The sequence below is a fragment of the Prunus mume genome, linkage group LG5 (genome assembly GCF_029339155.1).
Source record: "Prunus mume cultivar Tortuosa linkage group LG5, ASM2933915v1, whole genome shotgun sequence".
In the NCBI taxonomy this organism is placed as follows: Eukaryota; Viridiplantae; Streptophyta; class Magnoliopsida; order Rosales; family Rosaceae; genus Prunus; species Prunus mume.
Window position 1 is genome coordinate 13,823,393 of NC_142702.1, and position 27,122 is coordinate 13,850,514.

The 27,122-nt window shown below is 37.6% G+C and overlaps 2 protein-coding genes across 3 annotated transcripts; one reads left to right on the forward strand and one right to left on the reverse strand.

The window, feature by feature from the left end:
• Window positions 1–2,388: 2,388 nt before the first annotated feature.
• LOC103331218 (RING/U-box superfamily protein) lies at window positions 2,389–8,857 on the forward strand. Of its 2 annotated transcripts, none has more exons than XM_089052738.1 (7): window positions 2,389–4,222; window positions 5,067–5,185; window positions 6,133–6,759; window positions 6,857–7,169; window positions 7,944–8,109; window positions 8,264–8,366; window positions 8,473–8,857. In XM_089052738.1, exons 1-7 carry the CDS (start codon window positions 3,065–3,067, stop codon window positions 8,588–8,590), a joined length of 2,604 nt encoding a protein of 867 aa, XP_088908864.1. In that variant the 5' UTR covers window positions 2,389–3,064; the 3' UTR covers window positions 8,591–8,857. The 2 variants fall into 2 exon arrangements, with proteins under 2 accessions (XP_088908864.1, XP_088908863.1); XM_089052737.1 differs by having other exon boundaries at window positions 2,424–4,222; window positions 7,941–8,109.
• Window positions 8,858–23,212: 14,355 nt separating this feature from the next.
• LOC103331219 (putative 2-oxoglutarate-dependent dioxygenase SLC1) lies at window positions 23,213–26,033 on the reverse strand. The gene is made up of 4 exons (XM_008233836.2): window positions 25,548–26,033; window positions 25,091–25,338; window positions 24,602–24,947; window positions 23,213–23,783 (listed from the first exon to the last, which is right to left on the reverse strand). The coding sequence occupies exons 1-4, from the start codon at window positions 25,839–25,841 to the stop codon at window positions 23,535–23,537; spliced, it is 1,137 nt and encodes a 378-aa protein (XP_008232058.2). The 5' UTR covers window positions 25,842–26,033; the 3' UTR covers window positions 23,213–23,534.
• Window positions 26,034–27,122: the final 1,089 nt, after the last annotated feature.

Genomic DNA, 27,122 nt, shown 5'->3' on the forward strand with positions numbered 1-27,122 from the left:
AAAAATCGTAGACATATTCAAATTAATCACAAAAATGCAAAGAAACTGCTCTACGAGCTTCGAATTTCGGCGATAATCAAATCAGATCATACCAATATGATTCGGCTGACCTTGAAATGGTCTCTTCGTTCTTCTTAAGCTCATCCTTGTGAGCCTTCTCTCAGCCATGAGCGTCTGGATAAAATTACGGCTTAGAAGCTGTGGGCGTGGATGAGGTATCTCCTTCAACCTTTCCTGCTCGTGAATCAAATGAAAGCCTGAGAAAATGACATTGTTGAGGCCACTTGAGGATTGAAAATTCGAAATAAAGAAGAGAAATTGAAAGTGAAAGAAGCGACGAGGAAGACGACGAACCTAAGTCTTGGAAGAAGAATCGATAAGAGCGTTGCCTAGAGCACCGAAAGGATTGGAGGAAGAAGATGAGCCTGGAGCCACACAAGCTGCTCCACGAGTCATGAGCTCATGCATCGCCATGGTCGATGCTATTCTTCTTCTTATTCCTCTTCAATCTACAACTTAATTGTTATTAAATAAAAGATTAAAAAAATTAAGTCAACTGTTCTCAAAATTGCACCCAAAAGGGAAAAACTGTAATCCAATATAACTGTTGAATTGAAAAAATCGAAATATGTCGATTTTTGGTTTCTTTTGGGTGTGTTTATATACATTAAATAGTATAAGGTTTATTTATAGTTTTATGTTTAGGAATGGGTAATTTAACTAATTTTCTATTTAATAAAGTCATGGCTTTGATGAGATCTCAAAGCAAACAAAACAAGGGTGGCCACATGCTCAAAGTTTCTGTAGAAGATGGAGGCCTACTTGAGCAGGTCTTTTGTTTTTTTCAGGGCCTTTATCATACTTCATTTTTTTTCTCTAGCAGTCAGCTGATCTTTTCCTGTCTGTTTTTCTCATTACGACTATAAAAAACAAGGAACCATATTAGCTAAAGAAATTATAGAAGTTTGGAATAAAAGCCATACAAATCTTAAGAAAGTTTATTAAAAAATTATATAGAAGTTTTCTGAAAGTCTATCATGTTCTATGCGAATTCTAAAGTTCCATCAAGTTCTATGAAAGTTGGCACCTAAACAAAATCTTTTTAAACGCTCTAGAATCCTAATTGAATACACTCCCTAAGATTAATTGATTGCAAACGTGGGTTAGACCAGTTGGCCAAAACAGTGAGCCCACCATTCTTGCACTCAAGTTCAAAACCCTGTCACCATAGATTAGATTAATTTAGAGGTATTTTTTGTGCTCATGCTTAAATATATAAAGCTTTTGTTGTCATAATTATTGTACCTAGCATATGTTGTTCAAATATATTACCAAAGTTTACAAAACAGTTTCCTTCAATTACATGCTAGTACATAGTGGTAAATTGATCTAATTAATAAATGACATGTGCTGATGATATAAAAACTAGTCGTCAAATTCGAGCACATGTCATATTTTACTTGGACTGCTATGTCATTTTGTAATGTCACGTAATAGAAACAGCTCCACATAACATTTTTCTATAATGTTCTCACATGGTAGGAACAAACAACACAAGGTTTGGAAGTTTTTCTCATACGAGAACCCTTTTCTTTTGGTTCATTGCTCATTCTCTCCTAATGCCAGTTGAATTAAAGCTAAATAATATGACTGACTTGGTAAAACAATTATGGTGTTTCCAAAAACATTCTCATAGCTGAATTTCCTTCCTTTTAAGTCTTGTTTGGTTCAAGGAACGAATTTGAGGGAAAATCACTTCCCATGTCATTTTCCAAGGGATTGGAAATGAAAGATTCCTTTCCCATGTTTGGTTAAGCTGGGAAAGTAACCTGGAGATATCACTTTATTTCATTTTCTAGGTTTGTTTTGAGTAGGAATGGAAACAAATTTGTATAATTTTCCAATTATACCCATATTAAATCAAATAAAAAAAAGAATGTATTTAATGATATATTGTAATTCTAAATTGTTAATGAGAACAAAATGGTCATGAAAATTATGCATTTAATGTTGACTCATTTTCCCAAACTTTCTCATAAGAAGGGAAAATAAAACCAAAGGGGAAAGAATGACTTCACTTTCCTCCTTACTTTTTCATGTACGAGCAACCGTTTTTCATGCATGAACTTACATAATAAAATAATTTATTTCTCATTCCTAAGCCTCATTTCCTATAAACCAAACAGACTTATGGAGGTTTGAGATACCTCATATTAATTATTGAGAAAACTATGACAAGTAAATATCACCACATAATTTTTGCAATTTCTGACGTGACGTGGAAAATATCGATGGCCCACAGCAAAAAGAAAATTTTTTTAAACGAAAAACTAAGAACTACGTGGCAACACCTAATAGACCGCCGCTCTTCTCTCTCTCTGTCCTTTTGGATCGTTCTCTTCCTCTCTCTTTCTCTCTCTCTTGTCTCTGAATGTTAATTTATAAATTCTGAAATCATTCTCGTCTCTCTGATCTCTCTCTTCCTTTTTTCTGTCTTCAACAATTCTCTCTTTCACTCACATTTGCCTGAAGCTTAGGGTTTCGTTGCAAACGGAACTCTCTCTCTCTCTCTCTCTCTCTCTCTCACACACACACACCCACTGAGATTAGAAAAACATTGAAGCTTCAGAGGTACGCCTTCTTCTTCGCACCAATCGAAATTCCGGCATTCACGAATGTTCTTAAGCCGATCTATTTGGCCCCCGAATTTCTATTTTTCTTCTTCTTGGAATCATCCAATTCTCAATTTCATTTGTGATTTTGTTATTAGCTGTGGGGATGTGGTTACGACCTATGAATGAATTTCGGTTTTGATTAGGTTAGTGTTCACTGTTTCCTCGATTTCGTAATTTTGTGATTTTGACAATCAATTTGGGATTTGGTTCTGTATGGCTGTAGATTGTGAATGTTGGTTTAGATGCAACTGTTTTTATTATTATTTTATTATTGTTTTTGACTTTTGGGCTTGGAAATGGAGTGTTAAGGTTTAGGTGAGTTTTGGGAATTGAATAGAGGTTAAAGGTTGGTGATTGGGTGACCTAGTGTGGGATTTGATAGGTTAGTAATGACGGATTTTGAGCCGCTACAACAGAAGCCAGAATCCGCCGATGCCTGCGCTGATTTTGAGCGTGGATTTGAGGAATTCATGCGTGGGCACTTGGATGAATGTATGTCATTTGCATCATGTAGTTCTCCTCGTAATCCTGATGATGATGATGATGAGGGTGAGCAGCTCGTGCGGAGGAGACGGAGGTTGGATTTGGAGGGTGATGATCTAGCAGAGTCATCGGCTGCCCGACGCCACCACTCCCGGATTTTGAGCCGTTGGGCTGCGCGGCAGGCACAAGAAATGATAACTACCATTGAGAGGAGGAATCGTGAGTCTGAGCTGATGGCACTCGCAGGGCTGCATACGGTGTCGATGCTTGACTCCTCATTCTTGAGGGAGTCACAGTCCCCTACTTCAAGGCGGCAGGGGGCTGTGGAGAGGCCAAGCACTCAGGCTTCTGCGATTTTGCAAATGTGGAGGGAGTTAGAGGATGAGCATGTGTTGAACAGAGCGCGTGAAAGGGTGAGGGAAAGGTTGAGGCATCGGAGGAGTGTTGAGTCTAATACTAATGAGTCAACCACAAATATGTCTGATAGTCGAGGGAGTGAGAATCAGGGTAGTTTGGTGGATGCGAGTGAGAGTGAGAATGAGTATGGGACTTGGTCACATGATCAGATGGCTTCACAGCATGAACGTGGCGCTAATGACGCGTCTAGTAGGGAGCAATCTCCTGATCTTGGCGAAGTTGAGAGGGAGAGAGTGAGGCAGATTGTACGAGGATGGATGGAAACTGGCATTAGTGATCATTCATCCAATGTTGCTCCGAGAAATAATAGTCCCAGAGCAGAGTGGCTAGGTGAGACAGAGCGTGAAAGGGTGAGAATTGTTCGTGAGTGGGTGCAAATGGCAAGTCAGCAAAGAGGAGCACGTGGGGGCCGAAGGGAAGATCAAGTTACGAGTATTGGTGCTCAAGTTGATCGAGCTCGTGATGCTCCTGTTGCTGACCATGAAGAAGGCCAACCGGAGCACATTCGCAGGGACATGTTGAGGTTGCGCGGAAGACAAGCTATAATTGATTTGCTCGTGAGGATTGAGACGGAAAGACAAAGGGAGCTCCAATCTTTGGTGGAGCATCGGGCTGTCTCTGATTTTGCTCATCGTAACCGCATTCAGGTCAGTTGCCTCATGAAGATTGTTTATTTGTTCATATTTTTAACATAAATCAATTTGCTCCCATGGTGTGGTGTCTATCAATGAATGAGCATCTACAAATTACCATCGTACAAAATTTGTAAATTATTAGAGCTGCAAACTTGAGCTCTGTAATTTGACTGGATTCTTTAGAAGATCAAAATAGCTGAGTACAATCGTTGTCAGGCAAGTAGCAGATTAAGTCTTCATAATATGTTTATGGTCGCATATTAGTGTATCCCCTCATATTAGTGGATGAGTCCTACGAACCAGAAGCCAGAGCTGATGGTTAAGAAAGCATTAGTTTTTCCTCCCTTTCTGATATACCTTTATTCTGTCTCAGTAGGTGATATGGATTTATTCTAGGTTTCTACATCCAGTTGCATGGATATCATTGTATTCACTTGGTTTCCTCCCAAATTAACATCTCTACTCCCTGTAAAGAAAATATTAACTCAGACGTTAATTAATAATTATATTGCTATATGGTGAATGCTTAAGTTATGTTTATAAGGGAAATAGTTATTAGTTGTCGCCTACGTGTCTTAATACCCATTGATCCTTTTTCCCCTTTTAGTATTCAAACCTAAACCCTAATGCATATTTATAAGTTTTTTCCTGTATATGCCTGTTCTTATTACGATGGCCTATAATGTCTTTAAATGTGCGTGCTAGAAGTTGCATTGACGTCATCCTAATGTAGTGGAATTGCATAGTTCTTTCCTTGTTCTGCTCTCCAAAAAGTTCCCTTATATGATAATGTGGATGTTAAACTTCCTGCATAAATGGGCATGAATTGGCTACTAATAGAATTGAACATTTCCAGTCATTGCTCAGAGGTAGATTCTTACGGAATGAAAGACCCATTGAAGAAGAAAGACCGCCTTCCATGGCTGCTGGTGAATTAGTTCAGTTGAGACAGCGACACACTGTTTCTGGTTTAAGGTATGAGATGTTTTTAGTCATGCCATACTTCTTAAGATGACTTAATTGGTTCATCATTGCCTTTATTGTAGCTTTAAATCGTATTTTACTTGTTGTTCAGGCTTTTTGTGGGTCTGTCTTTCCTGCAATGCATCTACAAGGAAAAAATGAAGTGTAGATATCATACGTTTTAGAATGCCATAAACACAGTTTTAATTTTTATTTATTTATCTCTGTTATCTTGAAGAAGCAGTTTTAAGTTTTGTCATCTTTTTGTCATTTCTGTCTGCTTCCGTTGTGGAATTTGTTTACATTGTTATAAATTTGTTGATATTCTAAAGCTTGATTGGGATTTTTACTTTTTTCTTTTTCAAATTAATATATGAAGCATTGCCCAAAATTCTTCTTTCATTTTTTTTAATCAGTAGTGGAGGGGAGATTCAAACTTAAGACCTCTTCCAACATTGGGAGGTTTGTACCACTGGACCAAGAGCTGGTTGGTATTTAATTATATCTTTAGGAGATTTAAATTTCTTTCCAAGTCTAATGCACTTTGCAGAAACATTATTAGTGATCTTGGGCTGGGGTACATAGAAACATTTCTAGATGGCGTGGCCAGAGCAATCATTGCTTTAACCTGCTTTGCTCAAGGTGTCAAATAGAACTGACATAGATGAATAAATGTTCGTCAGTACTACATAAATAGGACACTCGTTTGGTGGCTATGTTATGATACTTATGGGAAAAGATTTACAATATTTCTTCCTGGGAGAATAGCAAAAATCCAGAATAATGAGGGCACTCGTTTCATTTATGTTTTCTTTTTTCTTTATTTTGTCGGTTGGATTAATTGCTCCAGTTTTATCTATTGCGTATTGTTTGATTCTATTGAAGTGTCAGAATTGTAATGGTCAGAATTGCTATGAATGTCAGTTGTTAGCATAGTGACAAGTTTGTTTCCTTGTTAGGGAAGGGTTCCGCTCCAGATTAGAAAACATTGTTCGTGGTCAAGTTGGCAGCCATACTGATTCTGCGACTAACAGTAACATTAATGATTCTAGAAGCGATCATACTCAAACAAATGCTTCACAGGATGTCCAACAGGAAAATCATGAGGAATTGCAGACTGGGAGTCATGGGGCTGACGTCAATCTGTTGCCTGATCCAATGGGGAACTTGGAAAGCAACACAGCTGTTGAACGTCTCGATTGGCAAGAAACTGCTAATGAAGGAAGGAATTGGCAGGAGCCAATTGCTGAAGATGAGACACAAAACTGGCAGCAGACAACTTTCAGTCAATTCAATGAATGGAGAGATGGTAATGCTGAAGATACTGTTGAAAATTGGCAAGAAAATTCAGTCAATAATTGGCCTCAGGAGACTCCCAGAAATGTTGATGGAGAAACAGATCATCAGCAAGAAGCCCAGGGGATTTGGCATGAGAATGGTTCTCGGGAAGCTGTTGGAAATTGGGCCGAAGGGCCTTCTGCTCCTGTGAGAAATCGTCGTTCTGTTCCAATTAGAAGATTCAATAGATTTCATCCACCAGATGATGATAACGTGTACAGTATGGAACTCAGGGAACTTTTGAGCAGGTATTTGATCAGTAGTAGATGAATTATATGGCGTTGCAAGCAACGTAGACTTATGATTTGATTATTTTTATGATGGTTATGATTTTTCATTTTGTAGGAGAAGTGTTTCCAATCTTCTTCGTAGCGGGTTCCGTGAAAGTCTGGACCATCTAATACAGTCATATGTTGAAAGGCAAAGTCGTTCTCCCATTGATTGGGATTTGCATAGGAATTTGCCAACACCAACTCCGGCTTCACCAGAGCAGGATCAGGAGCAACAGAGGGATGATCAGAATGAAGATCAACATGATGCCATCAACAGACCTTCACTTGTTCTACCATCTCCACCAGTGCCCCCACCACAGCCATTATGGCATCAGGACTTACATCACACTGGCTGGTCTCGTCATAGCATGCATCGTTCAGAAATCGTGAGCCATCTCCCTTATACAAACTTTTTTAGGACTTCATCCCATTTGTTAGCATACTGGCTCTTTTTTTTCTTCTTCTCTAAATGCAGTTCGCTCAGGCATTCTGATTTTCTATTTTTTTCCCTCTCAAAATTTGAGGTGTGGATTTATGCTATCATTATGGCTTCTGAGTTCTTAAACCATCACCTGGTTAGTAAGTATATAATATAACCATATGTATGATAAATTTAATAAAAGGTAATATTTACTTATAAATATCTATTTTTATTCAATATTTAGTACATTAGTAAATATATATTATGTATTTATTATATTAAATATCTATTATGTACATAATATAATATGTATTAATATATATTACAGATTTTATAGATTTTTATTCCATAATTAAAATATGTATAGAAAAAAAGAATGTAGGACTAGAAATAGAATTCTATTTTATATATGGAATCTTTCCGTGGATCATAAGGAATTGGGACCTTAGTATGACATTACCTTGAGGAATAATGACGTGGTTGTTTCATTACTTTACCATGTGCTATTCTTTATAAATAGCCTAGTACCTAATATTTTGCATTTTTGTGGAAAATTATTGTCCAATTTGATATTTAATGGGGGCCTATCATCTTTCACATGCTTTAAGATTCTTATGATGTCTTGTTTGCTAAGACATCATACCATACCAAAAGTACTTTTCAAGACTTTTCTGTGCCTAGGTTTTTATTTCCTTTGCTCTCTGTTGCTTTCTTTGAATGTGAATTCGATTTGTAGCAGGAATGGGAGATGATTAATGATCTGAGAGCAGACATGGCAAGACTTCAGCAAGGCATGAGCCACATGCAGAGGATGTTGGAGGCCTGCATGGATATGCAATTGGAGTTGCAACGTTCTGTCAGACAGGAAGTTTCTGCAGCTCTGAATCGTTCATCTGGTGAAAAAGGTTTGTTCGAGAAATGTCTCTCTTGTGTGCAATGGAACTGTAGATGTGATCATTCAACCAAAATTGTGGATGGGTTTTTATACTAGTGTTGTAACTTTTAACTGTCATCTATTGATCTTTTGTAATTGATTTGAAATATGCAAATACATTGCAGGGTTAGGCGCTGAGACATCAGAGGATGGGTCTAAATGGGGTCATGTGAGAAAAGGGACTTGTTGTGTTTGTTGTGATAGCCACATCGATTCTCTCTTGTACAGGTATTGTGCTTATAACCGTTACACATTCATTTTGAATAACTATGGTTTTATAATACACTCTTCTTTGTGTGTCCCCTTTTCCCTTCTTTTTTGTTTCTGGGTGCAGATGCGGGCACATGTGCACTTGTTCAAAATGTGCAAACGAGTTGGTTCGTGGCGGAGGGAAGTGCCCACTTTGTCGAGCACCGATTGTTGAGGTGATTCGAGCATACTCCATACTGTAAAAATAACTTTTAATAGGAAAGAAGGAAAGAAAAGAATAAAACTTGAATAGAATGACTTGAATGGTGGAAGGGGGGAATGCAGCAGTGGTTCCTTAGGATGAAGATGATTGGGAAGCTTCTGAGGTCCTCCTCTTTTCTGTAGAGTGTTTCAGTAGTTGCCGATGTTTTTCTGATTATATGTGGAAAACAGAATGCGTTGTATAATTGGAATAACAAATGGCACTCTTGATTCATCATTCTTGCGTAAATAAAATCTTCTCATGAAAATTCTTTTCTTGTTTCTTTCCCCCTTCACTCTAGCTATCATAGGCAAAAGCAAAAATAAGTAGCAGAATCTTGTGTCTAGTAAATTGACGCAAAATTATTAGAAATCTTGTGACTAAGTTGGGCATGAGAGAGAAAAAATGGACATGGTAAAGATAAAAGTGGGTGGGTGGGTAAATAGTAGGGTAATGTTTTAATTACTACAGTAACTTTATTTATTTATTTTTTAAATTTTTTGAAAAAATCAATTACTAACATTATTTTTAATGTACTAGGAACATAACTAACATTTCCTTGTGTCACGATTGACAGATTTTTTTCTTTAGTATAGTAAGTAGGAGCAGAATGAGATATTATCTTTGTACAAGCTTGGGTTTGGTGATGTCGTGCAAGTGTTCTCACTTTTGTAATTTTGACTACAGCTTCCTACTTTGTGTAATGTTTAGAAATCTGCTTTGTGGAAATGTAACCTTGACTTGCAATCATGAATGGCAATTTTCCTTTGTATCTCAAATTCTGTACATACTTTTTTTCTCTTCTATTAAATCTCTAGCCTCTGCCCACCTGAGACCATCTCCAACTATGTTGGGGCTAAACTCAAATTTTCACCCTCCAAAATACAACTATTCATGGACTCAAATTTTTTTTTCCTCCAACCTTGCAGACTCAGAATTTAAGTCCGCAACTTTATTAAATTGTTTAAGAATGATTAACTTTCTAAATTTTTTTTCTCATTAATTTTTCTTGACATTATTTTTGTTTCAACATTCGTGATTTAATTTTCTAAACATTTTAACCTAAAAAAATTAAAATTCCAAAACATAATAGATTTTCAATTGAAAATAAAAATAAGTACAACACCATATGTGTTTAAATTATGTAAGTGTGTTTAAATTATGTTGTGTGTTTAAATTATGAAAATTTGTATAAAAGTGGTTGTTGCTCTATTGTTAATTGACACAAATTAATGTGCTAAGAATGAGTAAAGTATACAATATAATGAAAAAATATAAGAATGAAAGTAGAATGAAAAAATATAACAAAGAGAGAGAGGAAAACAAAGGGAGAAAGATTTTTGGTAGACACAAATTATAGTTGTTGGAATATTAAAAAAATTAAAAAAAAGAAAAAAGAAAAAATAGAGCACCGCATAATTTTGAAAAAGTAGCGGTTGAGATTCAATCAAATGGCCAGCTTGTTGCAAAACTCACGTGGGGCCAACACTTTTTGTTGTTCACGTGGGCTTACAAGGTAAAAAACAAAGAAGAAAAAGTAGATTTTGGGCCCACAAACATTATCAGTCTAGGCAATAGTTTGGGTGGAATTCCAGTCTGAATTTGAGATTTCTCAAATTTCTACCCCCCAAAATACATGGGTTGGAGATGGTTTTTGGAGGCTAAACTCAAAATTTGAGTTTCCACCCCAAGGGTTGGAGATGGTTTGAGATAGCCGATGAGTGATGCTAATGGGCAACTCAAATTATGTACGTACTTTTGGGCAAGGCGCGAGTCCTTTCGAACCAAGAATCCCAACCCTCAAATTCGTGGGGTTAGTTTTTTTGGAAAATTAGCGATAAATTCTTGGGGTTAGTTTAAGTGGCAAGGGAATGGGGAATAATGAATTAGATGATAGAGAAGTGTTTGATTTCCTCCAATGTAATAAAAAGGTATAATTAAAAAATCACAACTATTTTTTACTGCTCAGAGGAATCAGGCAGCATCGTAATGGTACATAAAGTTTCAACGAAGTTCCGTGGTGTTAAATTATGATTAACCAAACCTATAAAATTTAAGAAAAATTAGTGTTTATCCACAAAAAAAAACTTTAGTAATTAGCATTTGATACATTATCTATTTTGTTTTGGATAAGGTGGATGAGTTTTAAATTTTATTTTGTTAAAGACCAATTAGTAAGCCCATGTGCTAAAAGCATGATTAAGAGCAACTCCACCTATTTGCCCTTAGCCATGGCAAGGGGGGAGCTAGGGCAGTCACTATTCACATGAATAGTGGCTGCCCTTGCAAATAGTATTTTGTGTTTCCACCCGTTGCCATGGCTAAGGGCAGTTACTATTCATTTTTTTGTTTTATTCACAAATTTTTTTTACCTCAATAATTAATTTGGATAATATTTTCGGATTAGATTTCCGGGTTCCTACGTGTCAAGACTATTCATAATCGGATAAAATTTCCGGATAAGATTTTTGGATTCAAATTTCGGATGAATTTCAAAATTCAAATTTCAGATAAATTTTTGGGTTCAAATTTCGGATGAATTTCAAATTTCAGATAAGATTTTCATTCAATCAAATCAAGCCACGTGGCATCTCTATCTTGCCAAATTTTTCTATAAAACCAGAGGCTCAGCTCATACCTCTCACACCACATCTTTCTATATTTTTATTTCTTAGAGTTTAGAATTCATACTCTATTCATTCTTATTATAGGAGATGCTTGGAGAGGCAAGAGCGAGAAAGAAAGGAGAGAAACCGTAGAGCCGATGAAATCAATGAGTTGCATAGACAAGTCGATGAACAAGTTCTCATAGCAGTGGCAATGGAATAGGAAGAGAACCAAGGTCGCCGTCGTGGTTCGCAAGTCGGCCGTCGCCGGAATGTGGACAGACATAGGCATTCTCGGAGTAAGAATCTTTTGGAAGATTATTTTATCCCAACTACTTTGTACTCTGATGTTGATTTTCGAAGGCGATTTAGAATGCAACCCCATTTGTTCAATAAAGTCATGCATGATATTTGCAATTATGATGCATATTTTGTTCAAAAGTGTGATGCTGCTGGGTTTTTGGGGCTTCTTTCGGAGTAAAAGCTTACAACTATTATACAAATGTTGGCGTATGGAGCATTTGCTGATCAGGTGGATGGGGTTGCCAGAATGGAGAAGTCCACTACGTTGGAGGCTTTGGTAACATTTTGTGATGCAGTTGAAAATCTGTACACTAGGGACTACCTACGTCGACCTACTCCCTGGGACCTCCAACGGCTTCTACAAGAAGCGAAGCTTGAGGATTTCAAGAATGATTGGTAGCATCGACTGCATGCATTGGCAATGGAAGAATTGCCCAACTGCTGCGGGGTGATTACTGAAATAGAAAAGGCCAAAAAGTATCATCACTGGAAGCCGTTGCTGGCTTCGACACATGGGTTTGGCATGCATTCTTCGGAGTTGCCGGAGCCCAAAATGACCTCAACGTCCTGGGTCAATCTCCGGTCTTCAACGATGTTTTGGGAGGCCAAAACCCCAATATCACCTATCAAGTCAACAATACAGTCTACCAGACAGGGTATTATCTAGCTGACGGCATCTACCCAAGGTGGACCACATTTGTCAAATCCATTCCGAATCCCCGATCCCAGAAGCAAAAGTTCTTTGCTACCTATCAAGAAGGATACAAGAAAGATGTCGAAAGATGTTTTGGCATCCTTAAAGCTCGGTGGTTGATTATTCGAGGTGCAGCTCGTATGTTTGATGAGGAGATCCTCAGAAGCATTATGATGACTTGCATCATCCTCCATAATATGATTGTGGAGGATGAGTACGATTATGATGCTTTAGAGGTCTACGAACCGGATCCAATGAACACGGCCTTGACCCGGATTTATGAAAGGCCCATAGGGCCAAATGGAGAACCGTTTGAGCTGGAACCGTTGGTGAGGGACGGTCGTTTCATGACCCGGATGATAGATCGATATACAGAGATGCAATCTTCGTATATTCATGAAAGGCGTCAACTTGACTTAATAGAGCATCTATGGGCGGTGAAAGGCAATGAAGATGAATGATGGGGCATAGATGCTTTGGTTATGTTTTATTTATTATGGTTTGGTTGTGTTGTTTTTTATTTATTATGGTTTGGTTATGGTTTTTTATTATTATTGTGCCTTGTTTGTATTTTTTATTATTATTTTAATTATGTTTTGTTTGATGTATGGAATATGTTGAATAAAAAGGCCTTTTATTGAATGCTTTGTTTATTAAATAAAGAAATCCAATACAAGTCATTAAGAATTACTACTACTAAAAGAAAATACATGAAGTACAACAACTTTAATAGAAAACATGAAAAATAAAATACATAAAAGGTATGCCAACAAATTTAATGGTTTTGATCATTTAACCAATCCGTGTTGCTAGGCCCATCATCCTGGAAAAGTCTTCTTCTCATAACATCCCTTCGTTCTAGCTTCCAATATTGTTTTGTTTCAGGGGACATATGGCTTGTATCCATCGCTATGGTTTCCCGATTCGTCTTCTGCATATCTTTTTTACGCAAATACTCCTTTTCTCGTGCACACTCGGCTTGAATTGCCACCTCCATATCTTGGCATTTCTGCTCTATTTCAATTCTTATGGTGTTCTGCCTTGCAATTTCCTCCAAAAACTTTGAATTATGATTGCTTGAATTACCCGCTTTCTTTGCCTTCGCAGCCTTTCGGCCAATGGGCCTCAGTTCCTTTTAGATGGGTGAGTCTTCACTCATAGGGAAATCGAGAGGTGAATCCGATGTCGTTGAATCACAGAGAGGCGTCTCGTTTAACATAACGTCGGGACCCATGGGAATAATTATGAAGCGTTTATAATATTTCACCACCTCCCAACATTCATGATGGGTGAAACTTTTTTTGCCACCCCCGGTTGCATCGAAGCACATTTGTGCTTGAATCAGCTATTTAACAAAAAAATGGAAATGCAAAAAATATTTAAAATATATTGGATATGAAAGTAACAAAATAAAAATAATGGAAATGAAATTAACCTTACAAATAAATTGGAAGTGCAAGAAATATGAAGAAACAATTGGAAATGCAATAAATATTAACAACATATTGAAAATGCAAGAAATATGAAGAAACAATTGGAAATGCAAGAAATATTAACAACATATTGAAAATGCAAGAAATATTAACAAAATATTTAAAATGCAAGAAATATTAACAAAATATTGAAAATGCAATAAATATTAACAACATATATATATTAGGACATTAAACTTAATAAAACGAAAATTACAAAATACTTACCTCGTTAGTACGATTTTCCCCACTTCTATACAAGTTCATCGCTTTTGCCAAGGCATCTCTCCATTTTGCCATCTCTTTGTTGAGAAGTTTCCACCTACTCGACAATGCCATTTCCGTACGAGGCGACTCCGGAATTTTTTCTCAAAATTCGGCATAAATTTTTTCCACATATGGAAAAATTTCATCTCATTGACTGTTATGGGACAATGACAAACTCGGAGCCAAGCCTCACACAAAGAAACATCTTCCATGGTGCTCCACGCCCCTCCGGTTTCGATAGAAGAAGCCATAAAAATAAGAAATAAAAATACAAGGTGAAATAGATGAAAATGTTGAGTGAAGAGTGAATAAAATGTTGAGTAATAGTAAAAGTAGAATAAAATGTATGAGAATTGGTGTTGAAAGTGAAGGGTATTTATAGGTATTTATAGGAAAAAAAAATCAGAATTTTAAAGTATTTTTTTTTATTTTAAAATTTTGATTTTTTTTCATAATTTTATTGCTGGAAAAACGCCAGATCGTTGGATGAAGACTGTAGAAGCAAATCGGAGCGGGGCGTGCCATGTGGCTTCTAGCCATTGGGCTTGCGTCACGCGTCGCCGACGTGCCAACGGTAAAAAAATTGAATACGCGCGCGCGTCGAGCGTCGCGACGCCACCCCTCGTTTTGGACCTCGGAACTGCCTTAGGCCAGCCCGGTTGGTGGGTCCCACACCTCCCAGGCTCGGGCTGTCCGGAACGCAATTTTTTCCCCCAAACTCAGGTGGGCTCCTGGAGCTGCTCTAATATAAGAGTTACATTTACATTTTTGCCATTTTCTGATAATTTTTTTTCCACCATGATATTAAAATTAGCGATCGACAGGGACTAGACGAGCATTGGCATCGCGACCATATCGATCAACCTAGCATCGGACCTTCAGGTGGCGATCTCAAAGCAATGTCGCACGGCGAGCGAGAAGCACGTACATGAGATCATCATCGTCGCGAGCCGAGTATCGGCGCCTGATTCAAAGGATGTTTTCATATTGAATCTGGGCTCCTTTTGGACTCTTCTCGATTGCAGTCCTGATTTTGTTAGTCGTTCACCATAATCAACATGAAGATCGGGTCGAACAACCTGTACTAATATGATTGCTTAGCTCCCCTATGCTGCTATTATGTGTTATTTGATTTAGTTTGTCCTTGAATTGGTGACCTCTGTGTTTCTTCAACATTTTAATTTGATATGCTCCATTACAGTCAGATTGCATATAGGCTGGTATTTGTAATTTTGGGCCACCTGTTACATACAATAAATTGCTTGCCTCAGCTTCTTTGGTTTGGTTATAACTTACAACCAAGGTTCAATTAATTCCAGTCTTCCCTGTCATATAATTCCAAATCCAAGTTAAACAGAAATTTCAAAGTGTGTAACACTTTTCTTTGTCTGGGCTTGAGCTTTCTTCAGTTAGAATTCTCCATTAAAGGTTATAACTATCAACCTTGGATCTTGACAAAATTTGGAGAGTTGGTGGAAAGAGATGTGAAGACATCCAAACTTTTCTTCCTTTTTAAGGACATCTAACTTTTCCCTTTTTCTGTTGCACCAATTGACATTTCTTGCATTAGAATTAGATTTGTATTCTTACAGAACGATCAAGTTGGTTTTTTATCATAGTAATTCTAGACTACAATCCCCACAATGGGTCCATCCCATTTATATGAGTAAATTCAAATACCATTTTCGTTTTGGTCAGACTCAGGCATAGATGCAATTACCAAAACTTGTCATGAACACTTCAATGGAGAAATTGATGGTAGGGAGCTTAGGCACTGATAAGAGTAGTTTAGATCATTAAAAAAAAATAAAAAAATCCAGAGCTCCTTCATAGTGCCAACTTCATTCTCCCTATGTCTGAAGTTGTCATGTGTTGCGTTTCTTGTATCATAAGACCTGTGTTAAGTCATTTCTTATATTTTGCTTGCGGTGCACTATTGTAGCTTGTTCTTTTCCCTTGTGCAGAGCTTTGGTGGTTTTTGTGTAGTAACCTATTTGAGAAACGGTAGCTCGACAACGCCAAGGGTGCTTGGCCGGAGAAACTTCCAGAAACACTATGGGCCATTCGGACATCCTACCTGATGAGTCGATTTTATATTATATATTTAACCCAATTCTTAATATATTTTGGTTAATATTTTGGAAGAATTTTGATACTTTGAATTATATTTCCAATATAGGACTTTCGACTCCCTCTGGAGCAAAACATAATCAAATGGACGAATTTTGGAGTAATTCCAGTTGGAGGACGTACGTGAGTCACTGAGCTTGATCGTATCAAAATATCAGACTTTTCCACCAAGCGATGATTTCCTGGCGAATAAATGAAGGAGCAGTGCACTGTTCTGGAATAGTGACGTTTTGGGATTTTATTGCGTTTTTGGAGCCCAAGATGACCTCGGATGGGTTCGTGGCCTTCTGGAGAAGTGTTCGGAATATTTTTATCTTTAAAACGAGCTATCTTGGGCCAGATTTGAAGGAGATTTGAGACCAAAACGTGGCTGGGCAGATTATGGGCAGATTCTTCTAATTCAATTTGGACTTTATTTACTAGTCTTATTTTATTTTAACTTAGTTTCCTTGTGGGGATTGGGTAGCTAGGTTTTAGGAGGTATTTAAGCTCCTTTTCACAGCAATTTAGAGACTCCCTTTTGACTTCTCTTTTGGCTTTTGAACGCGACTTTTGCTAGGATTTTGGAAGAACTTCTACTTCAAGGTGTTTTCGATCTTTATTATTTTAATGAAGAACTTGATTATTTTTATTGTCAACATGCGTAACTAACTCTCTTTTGCTAGGGTGAGGCCACGAGCCTTAGCAAGAATATGTAGTTTCTGTCCAATTTGCTTATGATTATATGCATGCAGGTTTTCGAATTATTCATCACTGGGTTAAACTATCTAAGTGTCTTGATGCTTGATCACCATTAGGATGTTTAGAAAAGTAATTTGATGCAGTTTTGGTCGGAGGTCGGTCCCTGAAATTGACGAAGGCTTCTTGTGATTAATATGTGCAAGTTCACTTAGGATGAATACCACGTCTTAAGGGTTGCATGGTTTTTCAAAAGGTTTCACAGAACTTAATGAGTCATGTATGTTTAGATTTGATCTGAATACCACAGACGGATTGCATGTGTGATATACGCTCTATGTTGGGGGTCCAAGTAGGCATATATTAGGAATACCTAACCTTCGAAATATGCATGTATAGGTCATAAGTAATTGGGGGAACTATATAGAATTGTTAAGGTGACGGCGGATCCCTAGTGCTTTCTTAATTTGATTTCTAAAAACACAACTGTTTCTCTTGCTCTTAGCTTTAATTTTGCATATTGCCTTATTTTTATTAGTTAAATTCCTTTTAATTTAAGGTCTTCAAATCAAACATCTCAACTTTCTCTTTTGCAATAATTAATTAGAATTTGCTTGCTACGAGTTATTTAATAATCCCTGCAGAGAACGACCTTGCGAGAATCATTTATACTACAATAACCTTGTCATTCTTGCAAGTTTTGTAGGAGTTTTAACCCTGTTTGCGCAGGTACTAAAAAGCCTATCACTACCGAACGTCCACCAGAGTGACCCCATTTTCTCTCGCCTTCGGATCGGAAGCTGTTGTCCTCGTGGAGATCGGCGAGCCTTCTTACCGAACGGAAAGCTTTGCCTCGAAGGTTAACGAGGAAGCACTAACGTTGAGCCTCGACCTAATCGAAGAACGTCGAGCGCAAGCCAACCTTCGGAATGAAGCATACAAACAACGCGTTTCTTGGTATTACGACTCGAGAGTCAAACCCCGCTATTTCCGAATTGGGGACTGGGTTATGCGAAAAGTCTCTCTGGCAACCAAGAACCCCACGGAAGGAACCCTCGGACCTTCCTGGGAGGGACCTTACGAGATCATCGGTATACTTTGATCGGGAACTTATCGGCTAAGAGACTCTAACGGCAAGACCCTCAATCATCCTTGGAACGTCGAACATCTGAAATATTATTTCTAGTAGAATTCCCTAGCCTATGGCAGGTTGAAATTGTAAAAGAAAGAACTCTGTAACCTTGCCTTCGGCAACATTTAATAGAAAAGCCCTCGGCTATATTATTCATTAAAAACTATTGATTAAATTATTTACACGTTCTTCGGCAATATCAAAACAAACTTTTATTAGCCTACGACAGTAAATTGGTTTGAGTTTGATCCTACCGATCATATCTACACTTGTAATTTGTCAATTGGAGAAGATTCTTTGTTCCATACACATGATTAGCCCTCTGCAATTAAAATATTAAATTCCAAATATCTTATCGATTAAAGGTTCACTTGGCAATCAATCTTTTACTTTGCCTTTGGCATTTAAACGATTAGGTCCAAGTCCCTTACCGATTAGAAGTCCACTTGGCAATCAATCTTTTATTTTGCCTTCGGTGTTAAAATACTTAAATCCCTTACCGATTAGAGGCTCACTTGGACGTTAGTCTCTTATTAGCCTTCGGCAATAGAAAGGTTAAATCCAAACTTCTTACCGATCAGAGGTTAACTCGGTAAAAAGGTTTTAAACTTAAAATCCTACCGATTCAAACAATCAACAAATACTTGCAGTTCAAAATTTGTTAGCCTTCGGCAACGGCAAAAGAGATATGAATAACCAAAAAATTAAAATGAAATTTAAAGCGGATGCCCTCGGCATCAAGGTGTTCAGGATAAGCTGCCTTATGGCAGTTACAGAGAGAAAATAAAAATTACAAAGCTACGAATAGATCAGGCGCTAGCCTCTTCACCGGTAGCCTCATCAGCAGCGGCCTCGTCATTGGCTCCTTTGGCGTGGCGGGACCCTCGGCAACAACGGCTTCCTCCAGAGCATCCTCCCCTCATAATCTTCGATCATCTCCTCGGTAATGCCTTCCAGTAGAGAAGGAGTATCGGCAATAAAGTTGAGGTTTAGCTTCTGCCCGCGGTTATACCGTTTAAAGCGATAGAGGAGGTCCGCCATCTCTGAGCCCACTTCACTGTCCAGCAGGACAGTGAACTCTTCGGATGAATGCAAGGCTAGATTGGTAGCAAAGGGTTACACTCAGACCTATGGAGTGGATTATTGGGAGACCTTTGCTCTATTGGTAAAGCTCAATACTGTGCGTGTACTCTTGTCCCTGGGTGCTAATCGCGACTAGCCCTCATTGCAATTCGATATCAAAAATGTGTTTCTATAGGGTGACCTCAAGGGGGAGATTTACATGGATCTCCCTCATGGTATTCCTGTAACCTTTAAGGAGGGTGTTGTGTTTAAGCTGCGGAAGTCCTTATATGGATTGAAGCAGTCTCCAAGAGCATGGTTTAGGAGAGAGATGGAAAGAGAAAGACCAGACTAGAGCGAAGGAGGAGACAAGGGCGTAGGCAGCGCAGAGAGCATAAAAGGTGCCATTATGCCATTGGGTGTTCTTGTCACATCCCGGGATCGGCTCTGCCGTAGCACGATATTGTCCGCTTTGGGCCCCCTTCTCTACCCTCACGATTTTATTTTTGAAAACTCACAAGCAACTTCCCAGTGGGTCACCCATTTTAGGATTGCTCTAGCCCCAACTCGCTTACCTTCGGAGTTCCTAGGACTCCGAAGCCAGTGAGCTCCTAAAAGGCTTCGTGCTAGATGAAGGTGGGCATGTACATATAAGGCACATCACCCCTTCTCCGTTGGTCGATGTGGAATGTTACAATCCACCTCATTTAGGGGCCCAACGTCCTCGTCGACACACTCGCACCACAGGGTAAAGTGGCTCTTGTACCAAATTGTCACATCCCAGGATCGGCTCCGCCATAATATGATATTGTCAGCTTTGGGCCCCCTTCTCTGCCCTCACAGTTTTATTTTTGGGAACTCATTAGCAACTTCCCAGTAGGTCACCCATTCTGGGATTGCTCTAGCCCCAACTCACTTAACTTCGGAGTTCCTATGACTCTGAAACCAGTGAGCTCCCAAAAGGCCTCATGCTAGATGGAGGTGGGCATGCACATATAAGACACATCACCCCCTCTCCATTGGTCGATGTGGGATGTTACAATTCTCGTTGATCTCGTCCCGCCAATTGGAGAGGAAAGAGGCGAGCTCCATGGGCGCGAAGGTGAATGTGAATAGCATTCTCGTCATAATAGGGGGGAGCTCCTCTGAGGCCGAGAAGCTCAGTGATGGTCAAAATGTTGAGAAGCGGAGAAAAGAGCAGAGAAACTCTCTGCCTAACTCAAATCAAAGCAAAGCACACAGCTCACAGAGAGACTGAGAGAGGAAGATGGATGGGGGTCTACCAAAACTACCCTTACCAGAAGGTCCAAGAGAGATCGAGATAGGGTGGGCTTTTCGGGGATTTGGAGGCCTTTTGTTTACACACACCATGGAGCATAGACCATGCTTTTTAAGTTTATTTATTTATTTAATTATTTATTTCACTTTTTTTTTTAATTTAAAATATTTTAATTGAAATGGACGGTTTTAGCCCTCAAATTAATAGCCAAATTGATGAAAGGACTCAATTCGAACGGATGAGAGAGTTGGATGACCTAATTGCCTAAAAAAAAAGGTAGGAGACCCAATTGCAACTCGAGGTAAAATTCAGGGACCTCTATAGTTAAAAACCCTAAGAATAAAGTAAAGTATAAGTTAGTTTGTAAGGTTGTGCAAAGTGGAGATTGTAGGTTTAGCTCAATTGCATTTTACTTTTTTTACTTCGTTTTTAATTTATTTTAATAAGGAACACCTGAGGTTGCGGCCAATATTTCGAGAGTAGAGGGTAGCTGTGTATGGGACCAAGTGTGGCATAAGTGAATTTTTGATATTCTTGATTGTGATTTAAATCTTACTATTCCACTTTAATAAAGCATCTGTCTTTCATTGGCGAAAAAAAAATTATTTTAATAAAGGTGTTAACCCTTAGACTGCAGGTCACTTAGCATGGTGTCACACATGGTTGTTGGCGACCGGGCAGTGGTGGCTGGCTGGCAGTGGTAGATCTGGCATATCCTAATTCCTTAAGATTTTCTTGGGTTAAAGTTAAATTTTCTTAAATTAAATTAGGACATGTGTCATTCGAATAAATAGGGGACGTGGAGGGTATAGACAAATTGGGTAATACAATTACTTATTGACTTAGAACACTGCCTGCCGTATGAAATACAGCAATATATATTTCATCACATTCATGTTGCATGCAAATCACAAACGTTCTCCCTTTCTTATTTTCCTCGATGAAAAATTCCCCCTTGATTATTTCTACCAAGGATGGGTCCAATAAAAGCTAACAAAAGTCAAAGATTGCCACACATATGCAAAAAAACAAAAAAATTCACTTTCTTATTGTATATATGGTATATATCTGACAACATCGATTGCTACTTTTGATTTGACTTTTGTACATACACACAAACTATTCATTTGTGTCAAATGTATTTACGTTAAATAAAAAAATTATTAGGGTTGCCAACCACCGCCACCTCTTACGGATCCCTTTACCATCCAAATCAGCGCCACTTCGCCTCTCTCTCTCTCTTTAAATTAAAATTTTCAACCAAACACTCACAAATAAATACAAGATTAGATTTAAGAATTGGGTATAAATGAAAATTATGCAAATACACAATTATTTCACTCAAATTAAAACTGTCAACATCTTAATTCTTACTTACCATCTTTCAATACAGTCAAAGAAAAATCGATTTGTCTTACAATTGGAACAGTGAACAAGTACAAACTTGTTAGGCTTGTCCTACAAAACGCAAACTTTTCATTTTTGTTCATTTCACAAAGAACGTAGTCGGCCATCCATAAGAATTTAGAACAACACCAACAGAGAGAGAGAGAGAGAGAGAGAGAGAGAGAGAGATCACCTCTTTCAATTTACAATTGTTCATTGGGAAGGCAAAAGGAGGAGAAGATAATTTTTTTTTCCTTTTAAAATGAGGAGTCGATAAATAGAATAATTTTTTTTTTCTTCAAAAGTATATAAAACCTGAAGGCACAAAAAAGTTCTTCGTATCTTATGGAAAACACAATTAATCATACTTTTAAACTATAATAATTACTCTCACTGACAGTGAGGTGACAAGATGGAAGTTGATATTAACATTGGACACAAAGGTCGTGCCCAAATTTCAATAGGCACAAATAAATTTGTTCTTAGACATACATTTATTGTGTTTTTTTTTGTAAAAGACATCTTTAAGTATTTTTTGTGCTAAATGAAATTGAAAAGGCATAAACCCTTCTTTCGTGCTCTTTGAAATGTGCCTTTAGAGCAGTTTTGTAGTAGTGAGATTAAGCATAAAGTAAAGTATAAGTTGGTTTGTAAGTTTGTGCAAAATGGAGATCGTAGGTTTAGCTCAATTGCATTTTACTTTTTTTTACTTTTTTTTAAATTTATTTTAATAAGGCAGCGCATGAGGTTGTGGCTAATGTTTCAAGCACTGTAGAATCCAAGAATTTTTTAGCGGAAGAACAATTTTTAAAGGCACAAGACTTGACCGATGAATAAATTTTTATAAAGATTTGAAATTCTCTCAGCAACAAAACAAAGATTTGGTGTGGTGGGGACGTAAAAAGGAAAGGATATGAATATGATGTTTTATAAAGACTTTTTTTCATTTACCTAACATGTTTTGTAAAGACTTGGATGAAGTTCTCTCCAAAAATACAAACAAAAAAAAAACCTTTCAATTCAGTTCAACTGGAGTGAACTTGGACTTTTGTATTAAATTATTAAAAATAGTATATAATACTTATTATGACCACGTGCAAGTCTGAGGGCACTTTGGCAGCAGGTTCCGAGGAATTAGGCTTCATCAAATTTTTATTATTTTTTTCCTTGGTCCAAAACGACATCGTTTTAGTCAGGAACTTTAAAATACAAATTAAAATTATATGCGTTGTGCTTGTGCTGCGCGCAGCAGCCCCGGAACACAGCAAACAAAAAGGAGTTTCGCTGAGGCATTTCCTTGAGCAGTTTGTGGGCACTTTCATGGCAGAGCAGAGGTGCATATTCTGCCACCTCCAAAGCGTTTTCCTGTGAGAGGAGGTGTAGGGTTGGCCAAAAAAAAAAAAAATTAATAAAGGTGTTAACCCTTAAACTGCAGGTCATTTAGCATGGTGACACACATGGTTATCGGCTAGAGGCAGTGGTAGATCTGGCATATCCTAATTACTTAAGATTTTCTTGAGTTAAATTTTCTTAAATTAAAGTAGGACATGTGTCATTCGAATAAATAGGGGACGTGGAGTGCATAGACAAATTGGGTAATACAAGTAGTTAATAAGATTGTAAAGTATTCATTACTCATTGACTTAGAGGACTGCCTGCCGTATGAAATACAGCAATATATATTTCACTCAATTCATGTTGCATGCAAATCACAAACGTTCTCCCTGTCTTATTTTTCTCAATGAAAAATCCCCCCCCTGATTATTTCTACCAAAGATGGTTCTAATAAAACCTAATAAAAGTCAAAGATTGCCACACACGCAAAAAAAATAATAATAATAAAAGAAAATTCAATTTCTAGAGATCTTTCTCTCATTTACAGTCTAGGCATGTGCAACGCCAAAACTGTTGTGGAAATCTACCATTCTTTTTTGGGTCATGTAGTCAATTTCCTGGATTCTAAGAAAGTCTTGGTGTTCATGTTATGAGAAGAAACAAAGCGAAGGAAAGTGGCGAAGTCTGTGTCCTTATAACGTAGAGGGTTGGCTTGGTCAATGAGTTTTGGCGATGGTCGAACCATGCTGTTGAATGGCAGGCTGTGCAATGAGGCCACAGAGATGCGAGACTTGCAGGAGTTGACAAGAACCCTGTGGAGCACGCTCTTGTATCTCCCATTGCTGAATATCTGTCCAATAGTTTTACCACACGTAAAAGTCAAAATTTCATATTATATATGATTAACGTTGTTTGTAAACCGTTGAATCTAACAAGTTAGGTCTTTTTTTTCAGTTCTTTTTAAGGCATTCTCATCCATCACATTGGAGACATTGTATCTTGCAAATTAATAAGTAGGTGGCATGGGGAATAGAAGTTTTTAAATCGAAAAAATATCTCGAATACTATGTTAGACAATCACTAAATTCAGAAAAGCTTAAGTTTTAGGAAATAGTCGGCATAAATATGTATCAAACCAAGAAATAACTTGAGTTTGTGATACATGATTAGGCCTTCGGTTTCTGCATTTTGAGTTTAGGGTTTTGTTATTAAAAATTGTATTTTCGTTGAAAAAATAATACAATATATATATCAGCATATCACGTCTTCATGTTATTCTTGTTTATTCCTTTTAAAATAATACATTATTGTAAAATGAGAAAAGTTGCACGTTCCACATCTATTGGTTAAATGTGAGATAACTATGTCACTATCATATGAGTCATTAATTGTTCACAGAAGTGGATCTCATTATCACCTTTCTGAGAGATGTGGTTGAGTGTGTGGATACCAGCTTTGTAAATGAGATCTATATGAATTAGAATGTTATCATTCTATGTGCGGAATAAAATAAATTAAAAATAATATTTCTTTACTCTTCCAAAAATATCAGTGTATAGCTAGCTTCTAAGTTTTATATAATGATTTGATGATGATTAGTATGACTTAATTAGGAAATCTTATTGAGATCTATGCAAGGATATAATGGTTAATTTGGTAATTACCAACCTCAAGATGATCACCAACATTGACAACGAATGAATTTGGAAGTGGTTCCACAGTTACCCATCTACCCTCATGTTGTATTTGAAGGCCCTCGACTTCATCTTGAAGGAGAAGAGTGAGGAGGCCATAATCGGAATGGGGCGGCATGCCTAGTGTTAAATCTGGCTCAGGGCATGCAGGGTAGCAATTCGCCACAATGAGTTGGCTTCCATCTTCAAATTCCTCTATGCTTCTGCTTTTTCTTTCAGCACCTTCTGTTGTTTCCTCCAATCCTAGGCTTTCCAGAATGGCCTCCATTAGCATTAGATACAAAAAATTAGTGCTCTTCGAGTAGTTCACGACTGCCTCCCTATATATATGCATGGTGGCACAATACATAAATTGTGAATTAGAAGTGGATTAATATATTAATGTGATCGCATTCAAATATTAAGCACTGCAGAGAGAGAGAGAGAGAGAGAGAGAGAGAGAGAGAGAGAGAGAGAGAGTCACCTTAAGTCCTCAGGAGAGGAAGGCCAATAAGGCACAGTGTCTTCTAAAGGTTGGCAGCTAAGTTTCAGAAAGTCTCTCCAGCAGAACACTTTGTCATTGCTCTGGTTAAAGCTTGTTCCATACCTAGCCGGGGAAGCCATGTCCTTTGACATGTACTTTGCTCTCTCGTCGAAAGCGAGCTCGAAAAATCTTCTACTTACATCCACCATTCGAAGAATAACATCATCTTTGATACCATGGTTTACCAACTGCACACCAATAAAAACTTAACTGATCAGGATTTTATTTTCAATCTCCTTACTTTTGTTATAACTAATATGCATGGATCCATATAAAGTTTAGGGCTTGTTTTAACAAAATTCAATGTCATGAACAAATACACACAACAACATGAAATAGATGATGATGTATAACAAGAACAAGGAGAATGCATGTATGAAGTTAAATGAAGATCAACCTGAAAAAATCCGAATTCTCGGCAAGCCTTTTCGAGGGAATGTATTGCTTGGCATCTATCTGAGCTTTGAAACTGAGTGAAATCAATAACTGGCAGCTTGAGGTTAAGGTTGCCAGCATTAACCCTTGTGTCTCCCAAGTTGGGTCGTTCGTTGATGGGCAATATGTACTTGCTTGGAACTCTGGTCAGCCCTCTTTCACACAAGTGTCTCACTCCTTTCTGAAGGTATTGGTTTTCTATTTCTTCATTTTCTATGGTGGAGCTTTCAAGGATTGAACCCATTTCAAGTAACATATATTATAGTACTGACTAAGATCAAAGAGAGAGTTTGTTTATATATAAATACAAAGCAAAGAAAACTAAATGGCAAGAACCTCAAGGAAATTATTGGGTGGCTTTGGACCGTCTAGTTTGGGGGGAGAGAGAAGAAAAGGAGTGGGTGGGGAGCAAAGGGAGGGCTGGAAGGCAATAATTTGATGAATAATTTCAGAGGTGGAGTTCTACTTATAGGGAGAGGAAGAATTGGACTAAATAAAAGCAGTAAATTTGTGAAAAAAAATGGAGGTCCCCCATGTGTATAAATTCCATTTCCTTAGTGCAAAGCGACCTTTGACCAAGTTTAGTCTGACCTTATACTGGAGCAAAAAGAAGTCGAGTCTAATCTTGAGGCGGTGGTGCATGACTGGTGGTGGGTAGTTAGGTGCTTCTACAATCTGCATGGCCCGCAGAGAAGAAAAGGTCAAGATTTCATTTTCTAGGCTTTTCTGGCTTGGTCTAGCCTCTAGAAATCTTTAGTAAATCTTTACTGTAGAAAAGTATGAGTCTAGATATATGATGATGCCAGAAGTAATGTTAGGTTCGGTAAGAAGGTGACGACTTACCTGAAATTGATGATATCAACCGATGTCATCTCCATGTGAAAGATGTACAAATGATTTGTTTATTCTTATGCTATATGGATGCTATTATTAACATAATTAATCTCATCGATAACTTGATACTAACGGAGTTTTAGTTGGATTGGCTCAGGTTTTTAGCGTGCTTCTAAGTGGTAGTATGGGTTCGAACTCTCGTGGTACTTGTGTGTGTAAGTTTCTTCCTTCCCTCATCCTAAATTTCGAAAGAAACAAAAAAAAAATCCAACTCGTTTATTAACCGTGACGTCTTACTTAGCATGAGCAACATACATTTTGAACTAGAAAGTAGACTAATTAAGTAAGAAACCAATTAAGTCATCTCTCATACACTCTCCTTATATAAAATAAAAATTCACTTAATCTTGATGTTCTTGGAAATTTTGGCTAGAAGGAAAACAAAATCCTATAACTTCGAAAAAAAAAAAAAAAAACTCGACTTATTCTTTATTTGTGTTAGAAATTATGTATATCATTTATCCATTTTTTATATACTATCTCATCTTTATGAGTTATTCTTGCATGTTACACGCCTTTATCAGCAATGTAATTAATAAAAATATGATAGCAGTTTTTGTACTTTCAGGAAAGATATTTCATACTGTATGTCAATTATAAGCAGTTGATCATTTGTCGCTTGTTGCTGTTGCTGCTCATTTCT